General features: G+C 38.7%; 1 protein-coding gene across 6 annotated transcripts in view; it reads right to left on the reverse strand.

Moving 5' to 3' along the window:
* Positions 1-5,493: 5,493 nt before the first annotated feature.
* The window catches only part of LOC149089110 (dehydrogenase/reductase SDR family member 7-like), a 64,547-nt gene continuing 46,304 nt past the window's right edge, over positions 5,494-23,736 (reverse strand). For all 6 annotated transcript variants that reach the window (XM_089237255.1, XM_089237253.1, XM_089237257.1 and 3 more), the window contains 3 exons: positions 23,225-23,344; positions 7,085-7,254; positions 5,494-6,947 (listed from right to left, as the gene is read on the reverse strand). In XM_089237255.1, the coding sequence (XP_089093381.1) occupies positions 6,818-6,947; positions 7,085-7,254; positions 23,225-23,344 (420 nt within the window). In that variant the 3' untranslated portion in view covers positions 5,494-6,817. The remainder of the gene's footprint in view (positions 6,948-7,084; positions 7,255-23,224; positions 23,345-23,736) is intronic.

Here is a 23,736-nt window from a genome sequence, read left to right on the forward strand (position 1 = left end):
TTGTTGAAATTACGGAAAAATCAAAATGGCGGGAAATGATGCATCGCTGCAAATTGCAGTGGATTAAAATGTATTCTACGAAAAACAAACGTTCAAGACAAATGTGGGAGTTTAATATTTTCATATATAGCCCCGGGACACTTTTGCCAAAAAGTCGGGACGACCAAAAAAACAGAAAATACCGGGACTGTCCCGGGAAATACGGGACGTATGGTCATCTTAGTCTTTCCAGACGATGATCAATTTTTCGTTTTACTGATGAGGAATATTAAATTAGTAAATTTAATTTCTTTCAATTTTCACAAAGCTAGCATTATTGCCTAAAATAACCGGATGCAATGTCTGAGATCTAATAATTGTGATTCGACATTGAATATTTCAACTGGCGGAATTTTTTTGCACTACTGCACTAGAGTTGTCTGAGTTGAAAACTGAAAAAGGGGAACAACTAAAATAATAGCCACTGTGTGTGTAAATAGCATTATATCCTTTGGCCGGTATTACACTATAAAAGTTTGATAAAATCCCTTTTATAAAACTTGAAAAATCTAACCAATAAGGTTATTGGCTACATTCTAGAAAATGCAACCTGTGACCTTATTGGCTGCATTTTTCAAGTTTTATAAAAGGACTTTTATCAAACTTTTATAGTGTAATACCGGCCTTATCAAGGCACCTTAAAAGACGGCACCCTTGGAAACGTCACCGTTCCTAATTTTTACAAAAGATGGCGCCACTATACTAACAAAAAAAACCTGCCACCACAATAATTTTCCCCAGCTAAAATAAAAGCCGCTGTGGTGGTCGAGTGGTCATAGTGACGGACTCGCATTGCGAGGACTCGGGTTTGAACCCCACCGTCGCCACAGTGTTGGTTGGCTGAAGTTGGTTTTTTTGCGGTTCCAAACTTCGAGGTGCAAATGTGAGCCGATCTCCCCATTAAAACAACGGAGAGCAAAACGTCTACAACGGTATTTTATTCAATCATAACACTTCATGCATAGTTAGAAAAGTTGATGGCAGGTGGCAGCACTGCACTTACATTGCACTAAAATAAACTTCACGGAAGGTTCACTACACACATTCCAACATGTACCAATTCGTTAGAAGTTCCGCAGATGAATGTGGACGAGGTGCATGTGTCTGGTTTAGTATTATAGTGGCTAAAAAAATTAAAAACAGAAAAAAAGACCAAATAACGGTCCGTTTATTCGCTTATAATGAATTTTCCCCTACCACCTGGTCAGTTTTATTACTCTGCTGCCCTTGCCTGGAGCATGGCGGGGTTTTCTTTGGCTAAGAACCTTGTCTTTTGTTACATTTATTGGCATTTCTGAAAGTTTCCATAGCCTTTATCCTCACACAGGCAGTTGTCGTTTTTCTTTCGGGAGTGTACCTTTTTTGCCAGAGACGATTTCGCCATAGGAATCAGCATTCAGTGTTGTTTGCATCCTATTTTCTTTATTTCTGAATGGAAAAGTAACACCCCACCCTCCCCATTTCAATACACGGCATTAGCTATTGATGGGTGAGCAAACAATTGTACGTATTCTTAAAATGGATGTTGCCGTTTTGTTCTTTCAGCTGCTTAGGTATAAATTGAGTTCCCGTATTCTGGAAATTTCGACGGTGATTGGTCAAAGCGTGTAAAAAACGTGTGGGGGAAAAAAAAGATATACTGTATGTTTGAGTGAGAAAAAAAAATTCCCCAGGGAAAAAAGAAAAATAATTTCGGAAACCTGAAAAGGAGGACGAAAGGCTGTATTCTGTAAAACGTAGGAAGACGCTCGAAATGACAGAAAAATGAGGATGTCTGGAAACCCTATTCAGGCGATTGTATACGCGTCAGTAGTTCTCAAAATTTTTTTACCCGCGACATACTTGGCGTTGTGATAGTTTATTCGAGGCTCCATAATCTGGCAATGAATCATTTCAAAACTGAACGGACACAAAAATACACCAACTAATCGTGACGCCCCTCGGAGCCGCGACGCACGCTTTGAGAACCACTGGTAACCTGCAATAGCGGACACGTGAATGAAAAATGAAGATGAAGACAACTATAGGATACTACCGTTGCCAGAAATTTCTTTCGGGGGAGGGGCAACCTCCCCCGAAAATAAGAGACTTAACTACGTAATTCCATAAAGATCCGATATTTTCTAACATTTTTCCACTTCTAACACTGCCTTAGCCATGGTACTATGGGCTGACATCAGGGCCGTCTTAAGGGCTTCATGAGCCCCCGAGCGAAAGAATTTTCCTGAGGCCATACCTGGAAAATTTCAGAAAAATTCAACTACTTCTCGTTTTTCTGAGGCTCCCTCTTGCTTTGAGGCCCCGGGTCGTGCCCGGGTGTGCCCATGCGTTAAAACGGCACTGGCTGACAAGGCTCCAGCCCGGAACTCGGGACGATTTTCTTCATTTTCAAATATTTCCCGCTATAAATTCACTATAGAATGGCCCTTGAAAAGTCTGGCCTAGCCGCCTAGGGGCCCTGCTGCCGGATGTGGTGGTCATGACGGTAGCATTACTTCTTTCTTTCTTTTAAACCGAGCGCAATGCAGGTCTATCAACATGGGCAATTTACTATCTAGTGAGTTGTGCCGGAAGTGTAAGTGTGTGTACCAAAGCTGTATTAAGAAGCTCTTTAATACAGCTTTGGTGTGTACCTAACTAGGGTTACCAACCATCCTCCTACGTTTCGCCTTTTCGTCCTCCTTTTCAAGTTTCCGAAATTTTTCTTTTTTTCCCGGGTGAATTTTTTTTTTCTCCGCTTTGAAACATATATTTCTTCATTGATATGAGTGTTTTTGTGTTTTTTCATCCACCAAAATAGCCGTCAAAATTTCCAGTATTTTTTTCTGCGTCTGCTTTTTTTAGCGGTTCTGTTGGGAAAAATTATTGTTGTGGACGGTTTTATTGGTCGGAATAGTGGCGCCTTCTATTGAGAAAATTGGGATAAATGATGTCAAAGGGTGCGGGAGCAGGCGTCATCCTTTCTCAGTTTTCGAATCTGGTAACCAGGGTCGGATTAACCATTAAGCAAAATAAGCACGTGCTTAGGCATCAGTACAAAAGGGGCACCACAAAAATGTATCAAACGGTACTTTTTTTTTGAATGTACATTTTTTTTTTCAATATTGATCATCCGATAGAAGATCCTAAAATTTTAAGAATACATGATTGTATAGTTGAAGATCATTATCAATTATCACAAGGATGGCACAAAAGATGCGAAACTAATAACATTGCAAACTAGACCACACATTATTTTGCTGAGTTTTTCGATTAGCTTTTCACAATGTGAAAATTGTGAAAAGCCCACATTCAAAGCGATTTTTCTGAGAGAGGCACTACTACCTAGCTGAAAATTCCTACCTACCTATTTGCATATTTACTCTTGAAAATCGGAACCAAATCTAATTGTCACTTGACATCCCGGAGAAGTGCCCAGATGGGCCCATGCAGTAAAAGGGGCCAAGTTCTACAGAATATGACATGATTTTTGTGGGTCATTAGTGGAACTGTGTAGTTTGATCTATAGAAGTAAAAGAAAATGCTACCAGGTGTAAATCACAAACTTGAGAATGTATCTAAAAGAAAAAATACCCAATATAGCGGTGATTCGTCACAAATAAGATACCTACTGGCAGGGCCGCAACTGGATACTTGGTTAGCCTGGGCAACCACTCATTTAGTCACCCCTCTCGTAATGCTGAAGGATAGATTGAATGGTGAAATTTGCGCCCCCTTTTGGGATGCGCCTTGAGCACCCTCTCCCCCCATCTTCACTACTTGCGGCCCTGCCTATGGGTAATATTATGGCCATTCTAACATACAATGGTTTCTCTTTGGAGTGTTGTTACAGCCTTTACCTCATCAACCGTTCGTCGTAGTGGTATTGTTCTAATTTTAAAAATTCTCAAAATGTGACCAGAAATCACCCTATACGAGTTTTGAAGATGAAAATAGTGTACACAAAATAAAAAATATACATTTTCGTACGATCCTCCAACTTCCAATTAGACAGTTTTTGCTCTTTCTCTTCTGAGCATAACAAACGAATTACATGTTTTTAATTGCATTATTTTCTGAGATATTTAAATTCAAAAATCGGAGACAGGTCCGGGCTTAGGAGAATTTTGCGGCCCAATGCAAAAAAAATGTTTGCGCCTCCCTCTAAACATTTTTTTATGTAGTTGCTCCCCGACAAACTTTTCGAGTTACGAACGTAAATCTTGTGAAGGGGAAATTTTTTCACAATGAAAGCATTCTATGACATTCATTATTTCAGGAATGCGTTTATGCTCTGGATCGTAATCAAACATTGTCCATTGAGAGGGAATGGCATTTGAATTAATTTTACAAAATTCATGAGTTATTAATAATAATTAGCGCGTGGTCCACCTGCTGACACTTCATCGTGGCTCGAATCATATTGAACAGATTTTTGTCATACTTTTAAAAAGCTTCATCATCTCTTTATCAAATATACGTTGCAATTCGGTAACTGATCATTTTTCGAATTTTTTATTGCTGTTTTTGTTTAATTAATGTAAATTAATAGAAGTAAAAGAATCAAGCACTGGAATTCCATGACCCCCCACAAGGGGGGGGGGGCTGACAGGCAGGATCGTCTTAAGAGCATCATAGGCTCCGAACCAAGGGATTTTTTTGGAGAGAGAGAGAGATAGGCCCTACCTTAATAATTCAACTACGTCTCGTTTTTCTGAGGCACCTCTTCTCTTGAGGCCCGGGGGGGGGGAGGCATGCGTTAAGACGGCACTACCTAAGGTTCGCACCAGGCGTCCTCCTTTTTCAGTTTTGAATCTGGTAACCCTATCTGAAGACCACATAATACGTATTTTCACTTATTTGTTCGATCATCCATATTCTCCGAATTTTTTTGTGGAAAGAAATAATTATTTTTTCTACATAAAAAATCGATTATTGCAAATGTCCGAATTTTGTTACAGAAATTTTTGTCTCAAAAAAATTTATGCTAAAAAGTAAGAACTCTCTCTCTCTTTCTTTTCATCATTGCATGAAATTTCGAGATTAGATGGCAACAGTATATAAATCAAGCCTACATCACTGAGCTATAAGTAAAGTTTTAAAGTTATTATTATAACTAGCTATAATTAAAAGTTTTACTTATAGCTCAGTGACCTACATCGAGCTTATTATTACTGGAGAGAGTACGACGTCAGCGGTCTCCGCCTTGGCAGTGCTCTGAACTGTCCCCCAACATCTTTCGTCGGAACATCACGTGACTCGGCGAAAACAAACACGATTCCCCCGTTATTTTCTTAAGGCATAAATAGGAGTTTAAAACAATAAATGAAAAAATAATTTCAGCATCGATGAGAACGTCGATGAAAAAACTGAATTTAAAACTTTCATAAATACTATAATGATTGAATAAATAATAATAAAGTAATTAATCCGGTTGTTTTTAATTTAGACAAAATCAGATAAAAAGCAAGCAAATTCGACAAAATAAAGAAAACTTTATACTATACAAAACCATCGAAACAACTAGAACTACGGCAGCTATAACATATGAAAAAGAAAATATAGCACGCGTGATAAAACTGAAAGCAGCGAATGGAATGTCCAAGAATCAGACTCTCGGATCAGCGTCATAATTTTTACAAGTTCCAAGAGAATTACTAATGAATAACAACAACATACAGGTTGATTCCATAACTGTCCTTGCTGCATTTTACTGGCGAACCGTTGATCCCAGAGGCACACTTCCAGTTAGAAAAATTATCCAAATAACGTGTATATAGAACTCAGATGCGTCAATCATGTTGCAAGGGGGTTGTATAGCTATTAAAACAAAAAAAAACTTTTTATACGGACAGCTGTCCTTAAAAACCCAATTGGAAAGTTGTTGCCCTGTCTCTTCTGAGGCCAACATAAAAAATTCCACGTTTCCAATTGCAATATTCGCTGAGTTGTTTGAATTGAAAAACTGGAGAAAAATTGAGAAAGAAAAACAAAAAATAACGGACAACGCATCTTTTCTTTACTTATGCTGTTCTTTTCCAACTTTCCTCCGATTTTTGAATTCAAATACCTCAACGAACATTGTACTTGGAAACGTGGAGTTTTCTCTGTTGCCCTCAGGAGAGACAGGGCAACAACTTTCTAATTGGGTTTTTGAGGACAGCGTACCCGTATAAAAAGTTAATTTCTTATTTTAATAACTATACAACCCCTTGCAGTATGAATGATGCATCTGAGTTATATATATAGACGTTAGTTGGATAATTTTTCTAATAGGAAGAAACGCTTCTAGGACAGGCATCTTTAACCTGTTGCTCCCTGAAGCACCTATAGTGCTCGATACCCGTGTTAGATTTCGTGCTCGCGAACACTTAATCAACGCCCAACACCTTGTACAAATTGCATTCAAGTATTAAAACATTTCGAAAAGGTGCTCTACTTTTGATGAAGGGTAAAGGCAGTGCTCGCGACTAGAAAAAGGCTGAAGACCTCTGCTTTAGGATCAACGGTTTAATGCAATCAACAGTCAAATGCGGCAATGGGGGAATTAAGTAATCACCCTATATAGTATATATAGGGTATATCACCCTATATATCACCCTATACAGTATAAGTGCATTTCATGCCTTCTGGGGTTATTATTATTGTAAATAAAATCATTATTGTATATAACAACAATACATAGAAATATGGGACTCAACAGCAAAGGTCGGAAAATCGACAGAAATGCGAGTCTCGTTTGGAATTGAATAGGTTCAAATCACGAAATGTATTCCGAAATAGCAATACAATCGGCCAATCATTGCTGGAGCTTCTGTTTCCATTTCTGTATCCTCAGCAGCGGTCTCCATACAGGTAAGTCATCAGGCCACACACCTTTCAAAAGGTACTCCACTCGGTCTTTCGTGTAAATGAACCTCAGCATGATACTAAGCGGGAAATAGAAAATGTATACTACTTGTTATAATGGAAACATTTGCACAATATTATCGATTGTACCAAGAGACAACACACGTGGAAAATAAAATTAAAGATGCTAATATATATAAGGTCGTAAGAAACTCACTATTTATCAAGAGCGGGAAGATACTGAGCAGACCATAGCATGAGTAGAAAAGGCTGGTACGCTATCCATCCTTCGAACAGCTTGTTCGCTGCTGCTACCAGAGACAAGTGAGCGCACCTCTCTGATGTCATCTGATTGCATTCGTATTGCTTGAAATCTTTCTGAAATATCTGGGAACAAAAAAGAAACAATTTTTTTTGTGAACGGCAAGTTTATGAAGCATAAAACTATGCAGTCAGCACCTCCTAGAGATAGAAGGTCACAAGCACCTCCTCCGCACGCTGCTTGTGACATCAGTAAGTAGTCCGTTTTCCCTCAGAATATTCAGGGGTAAAAATTCCCTGCTCGTGCCAGTATCAGACCAGACCAGACCAGCATTAGATTTTCGCCCCCATTCCCAGCCGTTGAGGCTGACTGTGGGGTTACAGACGGGTCCAGATGGACCTATGAAGAAGTTGAAAGAGGAGACTGTGTCTGGTGTGTGTTAGAAAATGAGTGAGTGATGTGTTGTGCGTGAGAAAGTAAGTCAACGTCTGGTCAAATAAATGGTCATGGCTTCCCCAGAATTTAGCCTAGTTTTGTAAGTTTTTTTTCCTTTTTTTTTCTTTTTTTTTTTCAATGCCGCCACACCTGAAATAAAACATAAAACCAAGAGAGCAAGTCCAAAAGCAGTACACTCAGTATCACAGGGACATCACAACAAAAGCAGTGATTAATTTTGTGTGTCAACAAAAATGTTTATCACAAGCATTCTTGCCATTCCTACCCAATATCAAAGGAATCTCGATCCGTTCAGTGTGGATTTTTTTTTTTTTTTTTTTTTTATTTATTTATTTATTACGGGTAAATATTGAGTAAATAGGTGCCAAGAGAGTAAATAGGTGCCAAAACGCAAAAAGAAAAAATACTGTACAAGTAGTACAGAAGTAATCAAAAGCATATAAGATAAGAGGTTAAATAGATTCCAATAGAACAAAATGCAGTTTGGGATTTCCCCCTGAAAAAAGGATAAATAGGAGCCAAGACATCATACAATACAGTGAAAAATCACAGAGTGATGAGAGATATGTACATATTTACACAAGGGAAGAGTAAGAAAGATGATTAAATGTTTCTCCAGGGGAGATGAAAGATCTGTTTTGGACGTCTGTAGATCTTCCTTCTGGAAGTCCTTGGTGGAGGGATTTCACTATAATTGACAATTTCATTGATATGAGAGTATGTGGAATTAGCCATACGTAAAAATTGATTTTTATTAAGCTTTTTAATGTATTTCCAGATGTGGTTAATTCTGAGATCTTTTCTTATGTTTTTTCCTCTTATAAACCATGGCGCCCCGGTGAACCTCCGAAGAGTCTTGTTTTGTGCAGTTTGTAATGATTTAATGTTAGCTTTATTGGCAAACGCCCAAGCTGGGGAGGCATACAGAAGGGTGGGCCTAATGATTGATTTGAAGAGCAAAATTTTGTTTTTAATAGAAAGTTTCGCTCTAGGGAACGTAATCTTGTTTAAAGCACCAAGTATCCCATTGGCTTTATTTCGCACATATCTGATATGTTGTTTGAATGTAAGAGCACTATTAAGAATTACACCCAGATATTTAATTTGGTCAACTGGAGCGAGGGAGCAGCTGTTAATATGTAATCGACGCAATCTGGGTATCTTTTTACATCGAGTAAACCAGATAAATTTACATTTATTGCTATTCAAGACTATGTCTGAGTCTTTACACCATTCAGTGATATCGTCTATTGAGTCTTGAAGAAAGTCAACAGCATCACCTGGCTTTCTGTGTCTACAGAGTACTACCGCATCATCAGCAAAAAGCGATAATATACCAGCCTGAGGCTCTGGAAAATCGTTGATATACAATAAGAATAGTTGAGGACCCAAAACGCTGCCTTGTGGGACAGACGCATTTACAGGTTGAACAGTAGAAAGTGTGTCATTAATATTTACTTGAAAAGTTCTACCAGTTATGTAGTGGTAGAAGAAAATTATGTAGAAATATGGAAATTGCAGGTTAATCATTTTGTTGAGGAGAGTAACAAAGTCACACTTATCACAAAAAAAAAAAAAATGAGTAACTTTGCCTGGTTTTAATTTATACAAAAATTGCCACGTTTTTAAGACAAATAAATTACACTGGTCGAATGGTCGACGCGTTTCGGCTCCTCAATGGAGAGCCGTCATCAGGACCTCGTGGTCAGAACTCACACGAATGAAGAGTGATGTTTACGTCTGGTCGTCCGAAGAGTTCGCCTTTGTATTTGCTGCGTCCGAGTGGTCTTTGGATGCGAATTGGGGAGCCATCTGTTGTAAAGTGTTGAAAGTTTTTTCACGACTGAGGTTAATAAAGCCTGTCCAAGCTGACGAAATAGGTGGTGTGTTTCTTCCATCATTAACGAGGAAATTCTGGCATGTTCTGATGAAGTATCCCTCGAGAAAATTCAATTCCGAATTGTGTGTTGCTTTTTTAAAAACAAATGCTTTGTCAAAATCAAAATGATGTGAATGTTGCCAGCAGTGTTGGGCAATAGCCGAATTATCCGTCCGTCCCTTCTCAACATGCTTTCGGTGTTCGAGAACTCGAATATTTAGATTTCTTCTAGTTTGTCCAATATATCCATTTTCACAATTCTTGCATGGGATGAAGTAGATACCAGATTCTTTGGAGGGTGAGATAGGATCTTTCAGATGGGAAAAGGTGAGTATATTTGTTGGCTGGAATATTGTATGGAAGTCAAATTTCTTGAAGATAGAAGAGATCATGAAACTTGAAGAAACGAATGGAAGAACAACGGTATTAGAAAACTGTTTTGAGTCAGCTGGGAGCAGGTTCGTGGTGCATGTCTGGGTCATTTTTCTGAGGACCTTGTCGATGATAAAAGGTGAAAAACCCCGATTAGAAGCGATGTCACGAAGGATATTGAGTTCATTCTGGAGGGAGGCTGAATCACTGCAAAGTTTTAGTGCTCGATGAACAAAAGAAGAAAATGCCGAAAGTTTCTGATTGGGAGGATGAAAGGATTTTGCATGAGGTGGCATGGAGATAGCGAATGGCTTACGGTACACAGATGTATGAAATTCAGTGTCTGTCTTTTTAATGAGCACGTCGAGAAAAGGCAGTATATTATTTTTTTCCATTTCATAGGTGAATTTAATATGTGGGTCAATAGAATTCATAAAATTGAATAACTCAGTGACATTGACATCAGTCTCATCAACTAAAGTGAATGTGTCATCAACATACCTGATCCAAAGTTTGAAGTGGTGGGTTTCCAAAAGTTTTGTTTCGAAAAAATCCATATATATGTCACAGAGGATAGGCGAGAGTGGGTTGCCCATGGCAAGACCTTCTGTTTGGCGGTAAAACTTTCCAAACACTGAAAAATAATTGTGCGATACACAAAGTTGGGTGAGTTGACATATTTCTTCGATTTCAATCGAGGAGAAGTGGAATTCTTGCAGACGTTGTTTCAGGAAAGAAATTGCACCGCTGATGGGAATGTTAGTAAACATGGATTTGATATCGAAGGAAATCATTGTAGCGTTATCTGGTTGAATGCTGCGGATGATGGAAACGAATTCTGAGGAATTCTTTACTGTGAAACGATGTTTTTTGCAGAGAGGGGACAAAAGTTCAACGAGAAATTTAGCAAGTTGATGCGTAGGTGATCCAATGCAAGAAATTATAGGTCTTACTGAAAATGAAGGTTTGTGTATTTTTGGAAGAGCATAAAGTCTCCCGCAGTTTGCGGCGGATGGAAAGATGCGTTTCTTGGTCGAAGAATGTAGAATGGGAGTCTGATTGATTTTCTTTTGAACCAGTTTTAGAAGGGTAGGAGCTGGATCCGTATTGAGACAAGTATATGGTCCATCGCTAATTAATTTTTCAACCGACTCTTGATACATGGATTTATCAAGTACAACAATTTGGCCACCTTTGTCAGCTTGAGTGATGAAAATATTGTTGTTTCTTTTAAGTTCTCGAATGGCAGAGATCTCAGATTTCTCAAATGGTGAAGAAATGGTTTTCCGATTGGCCGAAACTGAAGAGGAAACCAAGTGCCGAAGAGATTCTCTTTTTCTCGTTGACCATTCATTTTCAGTAAGACCTATAATTTCTTGCATTGGATCTTCTACGCATCAACTTGCTAAATTTCTCGTTGAACTTTTGTCCCCTCTCTGAGAGAAAGAGATTCTGAGAAAGAATCTGAAAGAGATTCTCTTCGGCACTTGGTTTCCTCTTCAGTTTCGGCCAATCGAAAAACCATTTCTTCACCATTTGAGAAATCTGAGATCTCTGCCATTCGAGAACTTAAAAGAAACAACAATATTTTCATCACTCAAGCTGACAAAGGTGGCCAAATTGTTGTACTTGATAAATCCATGTATCAAGAGTCGGTTGAAAAATTAATTAGCGATGGACCATATACTTGTCTCAATACGGATCCAGCTCCTACCCTTCTAAAACTGGTTCAAAAGAAAATCAATCAGACTCCCATTCTACATTCTTCGACCAAGAAACGCATCTTTCCATCCGCCGCAAACTGCGGGAGACTTTATGCTCTTCCAAAAATACACAAACCTTCATTTTCAGTAAGACCTATAATTTCTTGCATTGGATCACCTACGCATCAACTTGCTAAATTTCTCGTTGAACTTTTGTCCCCTCTCTGCAAAAAACATCGTTTCACAGTAAAGAATTCCTCAGAATTCGTTTCCATCATCCGCAGCATTCAACCAGATAACGCTACAATGATTTCCTTCGATATCAAATCCATGTTTACTAACATTCCCATCAGCGGTGCAATTTCTTTCCTGAAACAACGTCTGCAAGAATTCCACTTCTCCTCGATTGAAATCGAAGAAATATGTCAACTCACCCAACTTTGTGTATCGCACAATTATTTTTCAGTGTTTGGAAAGTTTTACCGCCAAACAGAAGGTCTTGCCATGGGCAACCCACTCTCGCCTATCCTCTGTGACATATATATGGATTTTTTCGAAACAAAACTTTTGGAAACCCACCACTTCAAACTTTGGATCAGGTATGTTGATGACACATTCACTTTAGTTGATGAGACTGATGTCAATGTCACTGAGTTATTCAATTTTATGAATTCTATTGACCCACATATTAAATTCACCTATGAAATGGAAAAAAATAATATACTGCCTTTTCTCGACGTGCTCATTAAAAAGACAGACACTGAATTTCATACATCTGTGTACCGTAAGCCATTCGCTATCTCCATGCCACCTCATGCAAAATCCTTTCATCCTCCCAATCAGAAACTTTCGGCATTTTCTTCTTTTGTTCATCGAGCACTAAAACTTTGCAGTGATTCAGCCTCCCTCCAGAATGAACTCAATATCCTTCGTGACATCGCTTCTAATCGGGGTTTTTCACCTTTTATCATCGACAAGGTCCTCAGAAAAATGACCCAGACATGCACCACGAACCTGCTCCCAGCTGACTCAAAACAGTTTTCTAATACCGTTGTTCTTCCATTCGTTTCTTCAAGTTTCATGATCTCTTCTATCTTCAAGAAATTTGACTTCCATACAATATTCCAGCCAACAAATATACTCACCTTTTCCCATCTGAAAGATCCTATCTCACCCTCCAAAGAATCTGGTATCTACTTCATCCCATGCAAGAATTGTGAAAATGGATATATTGGACAAACTAGAAGAAATCTAAATATTCGAGTTCTCGAACACCGAAAGCATGTTGAGAAGGGACGGACGGATAATTCGGCTATTGCCCAACACTGCTGGCAACATTCACATCATTTTGATTTTGACAAAGCATTTGTTTTTAAAAAAGCAACACACAATTCGGAATTGAATTTTCTCGAGGGATACTTCATCAGAACATGCCAGAATTTCCTCGTTAATGATGGAAGAAACACACCACCTATTTCGTCAGCTTGGACAGGCTTTATTAACCTCAGTCGTGAAAAAACTTTCAACACTTTACAACAGATGGCTCCCCAATTCGCATCCAAAGACCACTCGGACGCAGCAAATACAAAGGCGAACTCTTCGGACGACCAGACGTAAACATCACTCTTCATTCGTGTGAGTTCTGACCACGAGGTCCTGATGACGGCTCTCCATTGAGGAGCCGAAACGCGTCGACCATTCGACCAGTGTAATTTATTTGTCTTAGAAACGTGGCAATTTTTGTATAAATTAAAACCAGGCAAAGTTACTCATTTTTTTGTGATAATATTTTAGCCCAACGTGTGCTTTCTTTTCATACTACGTCCGTTGATTCCTGGGACTTCGCCAATATGAACTCGATCAACCATTTTTGTGCCCTCCGTATCAAGAAACTCCGGATTCTTAACAAGATTGCATTCCTGAAACGTTGCAGAGATCACAAGGTAATGCCACAATTTTTACAAGTTTTTTCCAATCAGCCTGTTTCCGTTCGCATCAAACGCAACCTTTTCAATTGTCGACTTGCAATTTTGCGATCGATCATCCATGGTCACCGTCGCAATCTTGCTAAAATTGAATTGGATTTGTACAAACTGCATCTCTCTCTCGCACATTCTCGTGATGATTTCGCCCAGCTTGACGCAAGATCGTTCCACCGGGCACTTCACGTGTATCGCCAACATCAAGAAATTTTGGATAATAAGTTCACTCAGCTTCTTGCAAGAAGTTCTTCGAAAAAAAGTTCTCATAAATTTTCTGACTTCTCGAATGCTCCAAAAGTTGTCAATCTTTCGAGTGAAACATTGTCTGGTGCCCATTTGAAAGTACTTGAATACGGACTTAATTTCGCATCACCTAGGCCTCATTTTTGTCCTACAAAACTTCTTGCGCCCATCGAACGGTCGTTCCTCAACAGTAAAATTTCTCCTGATCAGAAAGAATCTCTTCGGCACTTGGTTTCCTCTTCAGTTTCGGCCAATCGAAAAACCATTTCTTCACCATTTGAGAAATCTGAGATCTCTGCCATTCGAGAACTTAAAAGAAACAACAATATTTTCATCACTCAAGCTGACAAAGGTGGCCAAATTGTTGTACTTGATAAATCCATGTATCAAGAGTCGGTTGAAAAATTAATTAGCGATGGACCATATACTTGTCTCAATACGGATCCAGCTCCTACCCTTCTAAAACTGGTTCAAAAGAAAATCAATCAGACTCCCATTCTACATTCTTCGACCAAGAAACGCATCTTTCCATCCGCCGCAAACTGCGGGAGACTTTATGCTCTTCCAAAAATACACAAACCTTCATTTTCAGTAAGACCTATAATTTCTTGCATTGGATCACCTACGCATCAACTTGCTAAATTTCTCGTTGAACTTTTGTCCCCTCTCTGCAAAAAACATCGTTTCACAGTAAAGAATTCCTCAGAATTCGTTTCCATCATCCGCAGCATTCAACCAGATAACGCTACAATGATTTCCTTCGATATCAAATCCATGTTTACTAACATTCCCATCAGCGGTGCAATTTCTTTCCTGAAACAACGTCTGCAAGAATTCCACTTCTCCTCGATTGAAATCGAAGAAATATGTCAACTCACCCAACTTTGTGTATCGCACAATTATTTTTCAGTGTTTGGAAAGTTTTACCGCCAAACAGAAGGTCTTGCCATGGGCAACCCACTCTCGCCTATCCTCTGTGACATATATATGGATTTTTTCGAAACAAAACTTTTGGAAACCCACCACTTCAAACTTTGGATCAGGTATGTTGATGACACATTCACTTTAGTTGATGAGACTGATGTCAATGTCACTGAGTTATTCAATTTTATGAATTCTATTGACCCACATATTAAATTCACCTATGAAATGGAAAAAAATAATATACTGCCTTTTCTCGACGTGCTCATTAAAAAGACAGACACTGAATTTCATACATCTGTGTACCGTAAGCCATTCGCTATCTCCATGCCACCTCATGCAAAATCCTTTCATCCTCCCAATCAGAAACTTTCGGCATTTTCTTCTTTTGTTCATCGAGCACTAAAACTTTGCAGTGATTCAGCCTCCCTCCAGAATGAACTCAATATCCTTCGTGACATCGCTTCTAATCGGGGTTTTTCACCTTTTATCATCGACAAGGTCCTCAGAAAAATGACCCAGACATGCACCACGAACCTGCTCCCAGCTGACTCAAAACAGTTTTCTAATACCGTTGTTCTTCCATTCGTTTCTTCAAGTTTCATGATCTCTTCTATCTTCAAGAAATTTGACTTCCATACAATATTCCAGCCAACAAATATACTCACCTTTTCCCATCTGAAAGATCCTATCTCACCCTCCAAAGAATCTGGTATCTACTTCATCCCATGCAAGAATTGTGAAAATGGATATATTGGACAAACTAGAAGAAATCTAAATATTCGAGTTCTCGAACACCGAAAGCATGTTGAGAAGGGACGGACGGATAATTCGGCTATTGCCCAACACTGCTGGCAACATTCACATCATTTTGATTTTGACAAAGCATTTGTTTTTAAAAAAGCAACACACAATTCGGAATTGAATTTTCTCGAGGGATACTTCATCAGAACATGCCAGAATTTCCTCGTTAATGATGGAAGAAACACACCACCTATTTCGTCAGCTTGGACAGGCTTTATTAACCTCAGTCGTGAAAAAACTTTCAACACTTTACAACAGATGGCTCCCCAATTCGCATCCAAAGACCACTCGGACGCAGCAAATACAAAGGCGAACTCTTCGGACGACCAGACGTAAACATCACTCTTCATTCGTGTGAGTTCTGACCACGAGGTCCTGATGACGGCTCTCCATTGAGGAGCCGAAACGCGTCGACCATTCGACCAGTGTAATTTATTTGTCTTAAAAACGTGGCAATTTTTGTATAAATTAAAAGTCACACTTATCAAATGCCTTGTTAATGTCTAGGAATGCAGCAGCAGCATATTCTTTACGATTGAAGACATCTGTGATAAATTCAGTTACACGGATTAATTGCGTCACGCAAGAGTGTTCTTTCCTGAAACCATGCTGTTCAGGTCTTAAAATATCATTAGTGTCAACGAAAGCTTCCAATCTGGTGGCTATGATTTTTTCATAAATTTTGCTGATATTAGTTAGAAGACTAATAGGTCTATAAGAGGTTGGAAGTAATACGTCATTTCCGTTTTTGTGAATTGCTTTAATAATAGAATGTTTCCATGGTTTAGGAAAATAATGAATCTTAAGGGCTGAGTTAAAGATATCTGTGAGTGTTGAAATTATGTTAAAAGGTAAGTTTTTTAGAGTCGTATTTGATATGTTGTCATACCCAGACGCTTTTTTGGTTTTGAGAGTAGAAATAATATCTACCACTTCGTCCACACTTGTTGATGGAATTTGTTCATCATACTTGTTTATATGTTGGTGGACGTACCCAACTACTCTGTTTTTGAGCTCTATTTGAGTACGGAGCGGCTGAACATGATTTGGTGAGAACTGCCTTCTGTATGCCTCCGCAAAAGTTTCAACTATTTCATTATCTGAGAAGACTATGCCCCCTGCACCTCGAATCTTGTTTATTCGTCTACTATTGTAGGGCTTGCAAAGGTTCCAAGCCTTCCATATGTTAGTATTATCACATGTTGCATTTTCTATAAAATTTGTGAATCTGCAATTTACGAAGTTTTCAACCTCAAGTTTAATTTCTTTACTTAATTTGTTCAAAGTAATTTTATCAGATCGCCGTCTGAATCTTTGCCAGAGGCTTCTAACCCTATTTTTGTGCCTTATTTTCTGCAAAATTTCTTTAGTTAGGCCATATTTATTTTCTTTTTGTATTGAGATAGTTGTGGAATTTTCGATTGCAGATTGAATTTTATTTGTAAGTTGATTGACTGCACTATCTATAGTATGTGCACGTGCTGGAATGTCATTATGCGTTCCCTCGTTCACAAGCAGCTCTTTAAATTTGTTCCAGTCAGTTTTACGGTATATTTTTTGTCTGTGAGGGACCGGGAAGTCAATTTGGAAAAATATAGGATTATGCGGTGAATTAAGTACTGTTTTGGTATACATATGTATTTCATATAAAAAGTTTTTAGAAATACCAAAGTCTATTACATCAGGGCTGTATCTAGCACAGGAAGGAATATGTGTAGGAATATCTGAAGAGTGAACTTCAAGAAGGTTATCAAGACAAAATTTCCTCAGAATACGACCACACCTGTTGTTACGTTTACTGTAGAAAATGCTGTTTTTGCTATTCCAATCACCTGCAACAAGTGTGGGAATATTTGTGTTAAAAATATATTCAAGGAGCGGCACGTCAATTGTATTCCTTGGGGGCTTATATATGGCACAAAAATTTAGAGGAGTTCTGTTAATGTATATTGTTATTGCACAAACTTCCATTTGCGTGGATGGTGGTAAGGTATTAATCTGATAAGAATATCAGCCTTAATATAAATAGCTGTCCCTCCCCCTCGATTATGAAGTCGGTCTTTTCTAATCTCGTTGTATCCATAAAGTTTTATTTTTTGGCTTGGGAGCAACCAAGTTTCTGAAACCAGAAGAATATCCACCTGGTTGAGAAATAATTCCTCTCTTAATTCTCTAACACTATTTTTAAGTCCATTGGAGTTCCAAGCCATAACACACAATGGCTTACTATAGATGGTATTTGATGTATTAATTTTTGGGCTGAAGGATCAAAATCAAAAATTGGAAAATCTGTTCGATTTTGTCCTTAGAAATGCCTGCCTGGTTCAGCAGTTGACAAAAATTTTTAGAGAGTTGACTACTTTCCACTGTGCTACCATTAGAGAAGCTGTTTGAGCTTGGATAACTATTTTTCACATTGACAGCTGATGTCACAGCCTTGTATGATCCACTAGAGTCATTAGAGTGGCCTCTTGGGTGATCTGTATGTGTGCTGATAGTGAAAGTGTTGTTTATGAGTGTGTGTGTGTGCTAGGGGTTTCAACAATTTTCGTGGCAGCTTTATCATCTATCATCGAGCAGTTTGTGGGCACGTTAAAGTCCATTACAGATTGCGAATCTGCGAGAGAATCATTGGCTTCTGACATTGATGTTATGTTCAGCCTCTCTGTTAATGTGATGAGTTGGTTTAACACTCTGCCAAAAGTAATCCTAGCATGTTTTTCTAAAAGATCGAGTTTAATTTCATTTACATCTTTTGAGTTTGCTCCTTGCTTTGTAAGTGGATGTGTTCCCGGTCTAACAATTTTATCCAGTTCCTTTTGTTTTTGAATATTTATTTGTGATAACTGTTCATTTTCAACCGAAAAGAAAATTGTTTTGGTCCATTTCATATTGCTCAGATTGCGAGTAATGGTGATTGGTCCTTGACCTATTGAGAAATCGTCTTCTTGATCTTCATTTTGCACATTGCTCTGTAGCGAGGGAAAGTCCAGTGTATTTGGTCCCTGAAAGTTAACAGGAACCCTGGGAATAAATAAACGTGCCTTATTCTGCGAAAGCACGGGTCTAGCTCTGCACCCAGAGTATGTCGCCGTGTGAGGTCCACCGCAATGATAACATTTTATTTTGTCTATGTTCCCCTTTACTTGGCACATCCGGGTCTCATGTTGTTTGGCACAGAATGCACAATTAGGCGTTAGATTGCATCGAAAGGAGCTGTGCCCGTAGTTTTGACATGATCTACATTGAATGGGGCTCTGAAGCCCTTTGTATCTTTCAATTTCTATAGGTAGGTCTGAAATGCTAGTGAGATTTGCAAAGCTCTTCTCATTGACTGGAATTTCTACCAGATACAATGGTAATGCTCTACCAGAATGATAGTTCTTCATGTTACTGATTTTTACAGGGTTAAATTTTTGTTTCTCTAGGCTTGCTTTAATTTCCTGCGTGTTGATATTTGCAGGTAAGCCACGCACAACAAACTTGAGAGTCCTTTCACTTTGGGTGAAATATGTATAGTATTTGAATTTTTTTGAATCAAAAAATTTAGTAATAGTTCTATGATCTTTCTCAGAAAATACCTGTACCACCACAGTATTGTTTGTAGGTTTGGCTGTCGGAGGGATGTCACACAATTTCTTGGCTGCCACGAAATCGTTAATCCAATTATTACCCCAGTCTGATAAAATTATTGCTGGAATTTTGGTTCGCCTGTTAGTGTTTGCATTGTTGTTTGGCATGTTTGTTGGTCGAGGTGTACCATCTGTCTGTGTGTTCCTTTTCTTTCCTCTCCCAGTGACCATAGTGAAGCCATCACCATTACCACTGTCACTCTCTGAGTTGTCAGTGACAACCAAACGGTTTCTAGGATTTGCCATTAGTCCATTGCTATCACCTGTCGGTGAAAGAGGTATTATAGGAGACCCTTTATTAGAGACCTGATCATTCGTGTCATCCGGTTCATTATTAATCAAATTGGAAGAAGAAATAGCCCCCTGAATATCAGTGTTTGCTAGGTCATTGGGTTCCTGATTTTGTGTGTGGTTAATGTTTATGGGAGAGATGTTTACTGTGTGTGAAGGAATAGTTGCATCAACTTCACTACGATTAGTTTCTTGTACCACACTTATATCTCCACTCCCTGGGCTGCCCTCGCCTTTACCCATGTTATTTGGCAGCTCTGATTCAGACGATGTGTAATTACTAGTTGAATTATTCTTTGAGCTATTCTCGCTTGTTGATGAAGTCGATGATTCATCACTTAAGCTCTTATCCTCAACTGGGGGGGTTGGGTCAACCTCATTTGGGATTAAATGAAAGCTGTTTGAAAGGTCAGTGCAGATGTTGTTTGATCCTTCTTCAGGGTCAGAATTGATATTAGGGATATTATCAGAATGGTCACTTAACAAATCAGTTTGAGTATTGTCAGAACCAGTCTCACTTTCTGAGTTCAAGAAATTTTTTACCTTTTTTGTTTTCTTTTTCTTTCTCCTACCCTTATTAGCATCAGAGGTGGACTCAATAGGAGTCGAAGTAGCATTATTATTACCCTTTAGAAAATGTGTAGATAATTTATGCATACATGATTCGAAATTCAGTGAATCAAAATAATCAATCGCGTTACTTACGAAAGTATCAAATTTTCCAGGCTTATCCTGCTTTGAAGCTGTTTTCCATGAAATAAAGTCCTCAATAATTGAGTCAAATTTGTTGGCGATAATGCAATTTTGGCCAACATGATTTAATTCATCACTTTCCTTCACTTTGCTTTTAACATACACAAGCAATAAATCAATAAACCTTTTTCTCAAGCTCGGGGATTCATTTGCCTCTGAGGCCCCGATACATAACTTTTCCACAATTGAATTATCAACACTTGCAAAGGGACACACCTTACCCATTGTTGACACACAAATATCAACCACTTACCTTGCAGCGTGTCCAATCAGCAGTGAGAAATCTAAACACAGGGACATTTGGGGCAGACGTTTCACTGGGGGGGGGGGCAAACAGCATCAATGACTTCAGAGATGAAGATTCACACCACACTCCAGAAGAATAGCACTGGACGAATCGCAAGATCCACCACAGACAGGGATACGAAGAAGTCCGTAGAACGTGAAGTCCATATACCGTCGTGGTACTCCGCCGCTGAGGCACCCGTTATGATACTAACGCGGCGATCGTTTTCCGTCTTGAAACTTGGTCGAGGAGCGAAGAAAACTGCGACTGTACTGGCCGACTGTCACACCTTGTCTTCCTTCTTTTTCTCTTTTAATGTCGTTTGTACTGAAAGGACTACAAGTTTTCTTAAATTTCGACTTTTAATGTCCGTGCCAGTATCATCGTTGAGAGGAAAAGAAATTATCGGGCTCAGAATTGGCGATTTCTATGCTCCCACATCCAATAACTATTCGGTATTTGTGAGCCAACCAGGAAGACTCTACGCCAGAGTAAGAAGAAACGAAATAGGATGTTGTGTTTCAAAATGTGCCAAACTTGCTAGGCAGTCTGAATGACGTTTATGGCAACGCGTGCGGAGGCTTATCTCTAGGAGGTGCGATACAGTAGAGTGAAAACTTAAGTTCTTTCACCTCAAATAACGTAAAGCGTTGCCTTATACAAGGTGCATAGGTAACAGGGCGTATTTTACTGGCGAACCTTTGGTCCTAGTGGAATACTTCCAATTAGAAAAAGTGTCCAAATAACGTGTGATACCCAGATATGCCATTCATGTTTCAAGGGGTTGCGTACTTGTTAAAAATAAAAATGTTAACTTTTTATACAGTCCCCGTGTGCCTAAAAACCAAATTAGAAAGTTGTTGCTCTGTCTCTCTGATGTCAACAAAAAAATCCCACGTTTCTAAGCGCAATATTAGCTGAGATATTCGAATTCGAAAAACAGAGAAAATTTGGGGAAAAAAAACATCTAAATGCAGGTAGAACCGTTTCACCGATTTGAATATCTCAGCTAATATTGAGCTTAGAAACGGGGGATTTTTTTTTTGTTGGCATCAGGAGAGACAGGGCAACAACTTTTTTAATTTAGTTTAGTGAGCACACGGAGACTGTATAAAAAGTTAACATTTTTATTTTTAATAACTGTACAACCCCTTGATACATGAATGACATATCTGGGTACTACACGTTATTTGGACACTTTTTCTAATTGGAAGTATTCCACTAGAATCAACGGTTCGCCAGTAAAATACTATATTACCTGTTACCTATATACTCTGTATAGACACATAACTATATTCAATTAGAAAAAAGTGAACGTTATCTAATGAACGTGTTCATCTCAGATGAGTCACTTAATTTACTAAGGGCACATAGACAGATAGAGGCGAGGAGCAGAAGGGGGTGACCGCCACCCATTTCCCAAAAATTTTGTATTATCAGCATAGCTGGAAGGGTGAAGGTGGAAAATCCGCTCCCGTTCATTATTGATACACCTCCCCCCCCCCCCGTTCGTAGACCACATCCGTATGGGCAAATGGAGTACGTGCCCAGACCCAAAACATTGCAGGTCCCGGAAATTGGCTGCCTTTTGTGTTACATAAACACGGGAAAATCTCCTCTGCCTCAAGGAACACTAAGGGGGATCCCAAAAATTTATGTTTGCCCAAGGTCTGAACTTATGAGGAAACAGGCTTTGTATATGTATCGAGATACAAAATGTTGTTTTTCTATACCGTCCCCTTGTCCACTAAATTTGAGCTTGAACGTTGTTGTCCTGTCTTTCCTGAGCCCAACAGAAAAAAAAAAATTAATGCGTTCAAGTGCAATATTCGCTGAGATATATGAATTTAAAAATCACTGAAAATGAGGGAAAGGACAAAATATGAAGCGTAGAATGAGGGTTCTTCCCCCCCATTTTCAGCGATTTTTTGAGTTCAAATATCTCAGCAAATATTGCACTTCAACACATGAATTTTTTCGTATAAAAATTTATATCTTTTAATTTGTGACCCACGGTATTTCCACTCTCAAAACTGGCATAGAGTGAGTGATCTCTGAACACATTTTGAGCATTTTTTTTTGAAATTGGAACCATACCTGTACGAGAAACGGTTGATGAGATAAAGGCCGAATTAGCACTTACAGGACACCCTGTATATCGACGACCCCATTCAGAAAGGCAACAACTCAAGAAATTGCATTTTTGAATTAAGCACACCATGAGTATGAATTAAGCACACCAACGGTGGAAAATGCCTCTCATATTGCAAAATAGAAACAACTCCCAACTCTGCTTATACGCTCCCTATTCTAATCAAATCGGAGTTGAGATTCCCATTAAGTTTCAAATACAAAGGCCACAACAAGCAAATTGCCCATAGAGGTGGCTGAAAAAAAGATGCCAATAAGAATATGGATGTCAAATATAACCCAAATACAGCAACCCAATGCAAACGCACATGACGCGAAAGAAAAAACTAATAAATATATATTACAGTCGAATCCCGTTATAACGAACGCCAAGAGACCGGAGGAATCACTTCATTAAAACGAAATTTCGTTGTAAAGGAATTCCAGGTTACCTAGCATTGTTCCTATGTAATAAACTTATTTGGGGGGGGGGGATTAGAAAAGTGTTCGTTAAAACGGGATTCGACTGTACTACAAAGCCCTCAAAACCTAGAATTTTGAGTTGTTGCCTTTTTTTTTTGAACTGGGCCGTCGATATGAATGAAAATCAGTGACTGTGACTGTGAATAGGGCGTCTTCCTACCTTTCCTTTCTCAGTGCCCATCGTCCTGTCGAATATGGATGACTTGAAAATTCCTGGATAAACGAGAGTGATTCCGATGTTATCCTTGTTGTACTCGAACCGCAGAGACTCATAAAAACCCTGCAACAAAAAACATTCAACTTTGATGTAAATCACAGGACACACACAATGATTATAAAATAATAACCATTTATATATATACTGACACTGATTCCAGTATATACTATGCTTCTATGTATGCATATAGCAATATGAATATAACAATGTGCATATAGCAAGTGTTGTGTGAATAGTGACAAGTAACATGTTAAAATTTTGTTCATTTTCATTTTAGTATTTGAATATATTCATGTTGTTGTAGGAATTTTATTTATTCATGACATATGATTTGAATACATTTATATTTTTTTGAACTGGTTTGCGTCAGTATGTTCCAGTCGACGTTAGATAATGTGAATGGATCATATATTCGACATTTGGGAGACTGATAAAACGCATGTATATTAATGTAT

Source organism: Pholcus phalangioides, unplaced genomic scaffold, assembly GCF_987345545.1.
Source record: "Pholcus phalangioides strain wild (caught in Gottingen) unplaced genomic scaffold, Ppha-v1.0 ptg000002l_1, whole genome shotgun sequence".
NCBI classification, from domain to species: Eukaryota; Metazoa; Arthropoda; class Arachnida; order Araneae; family Pholcidae; genus Pholcus; species Pholcus phalangioides.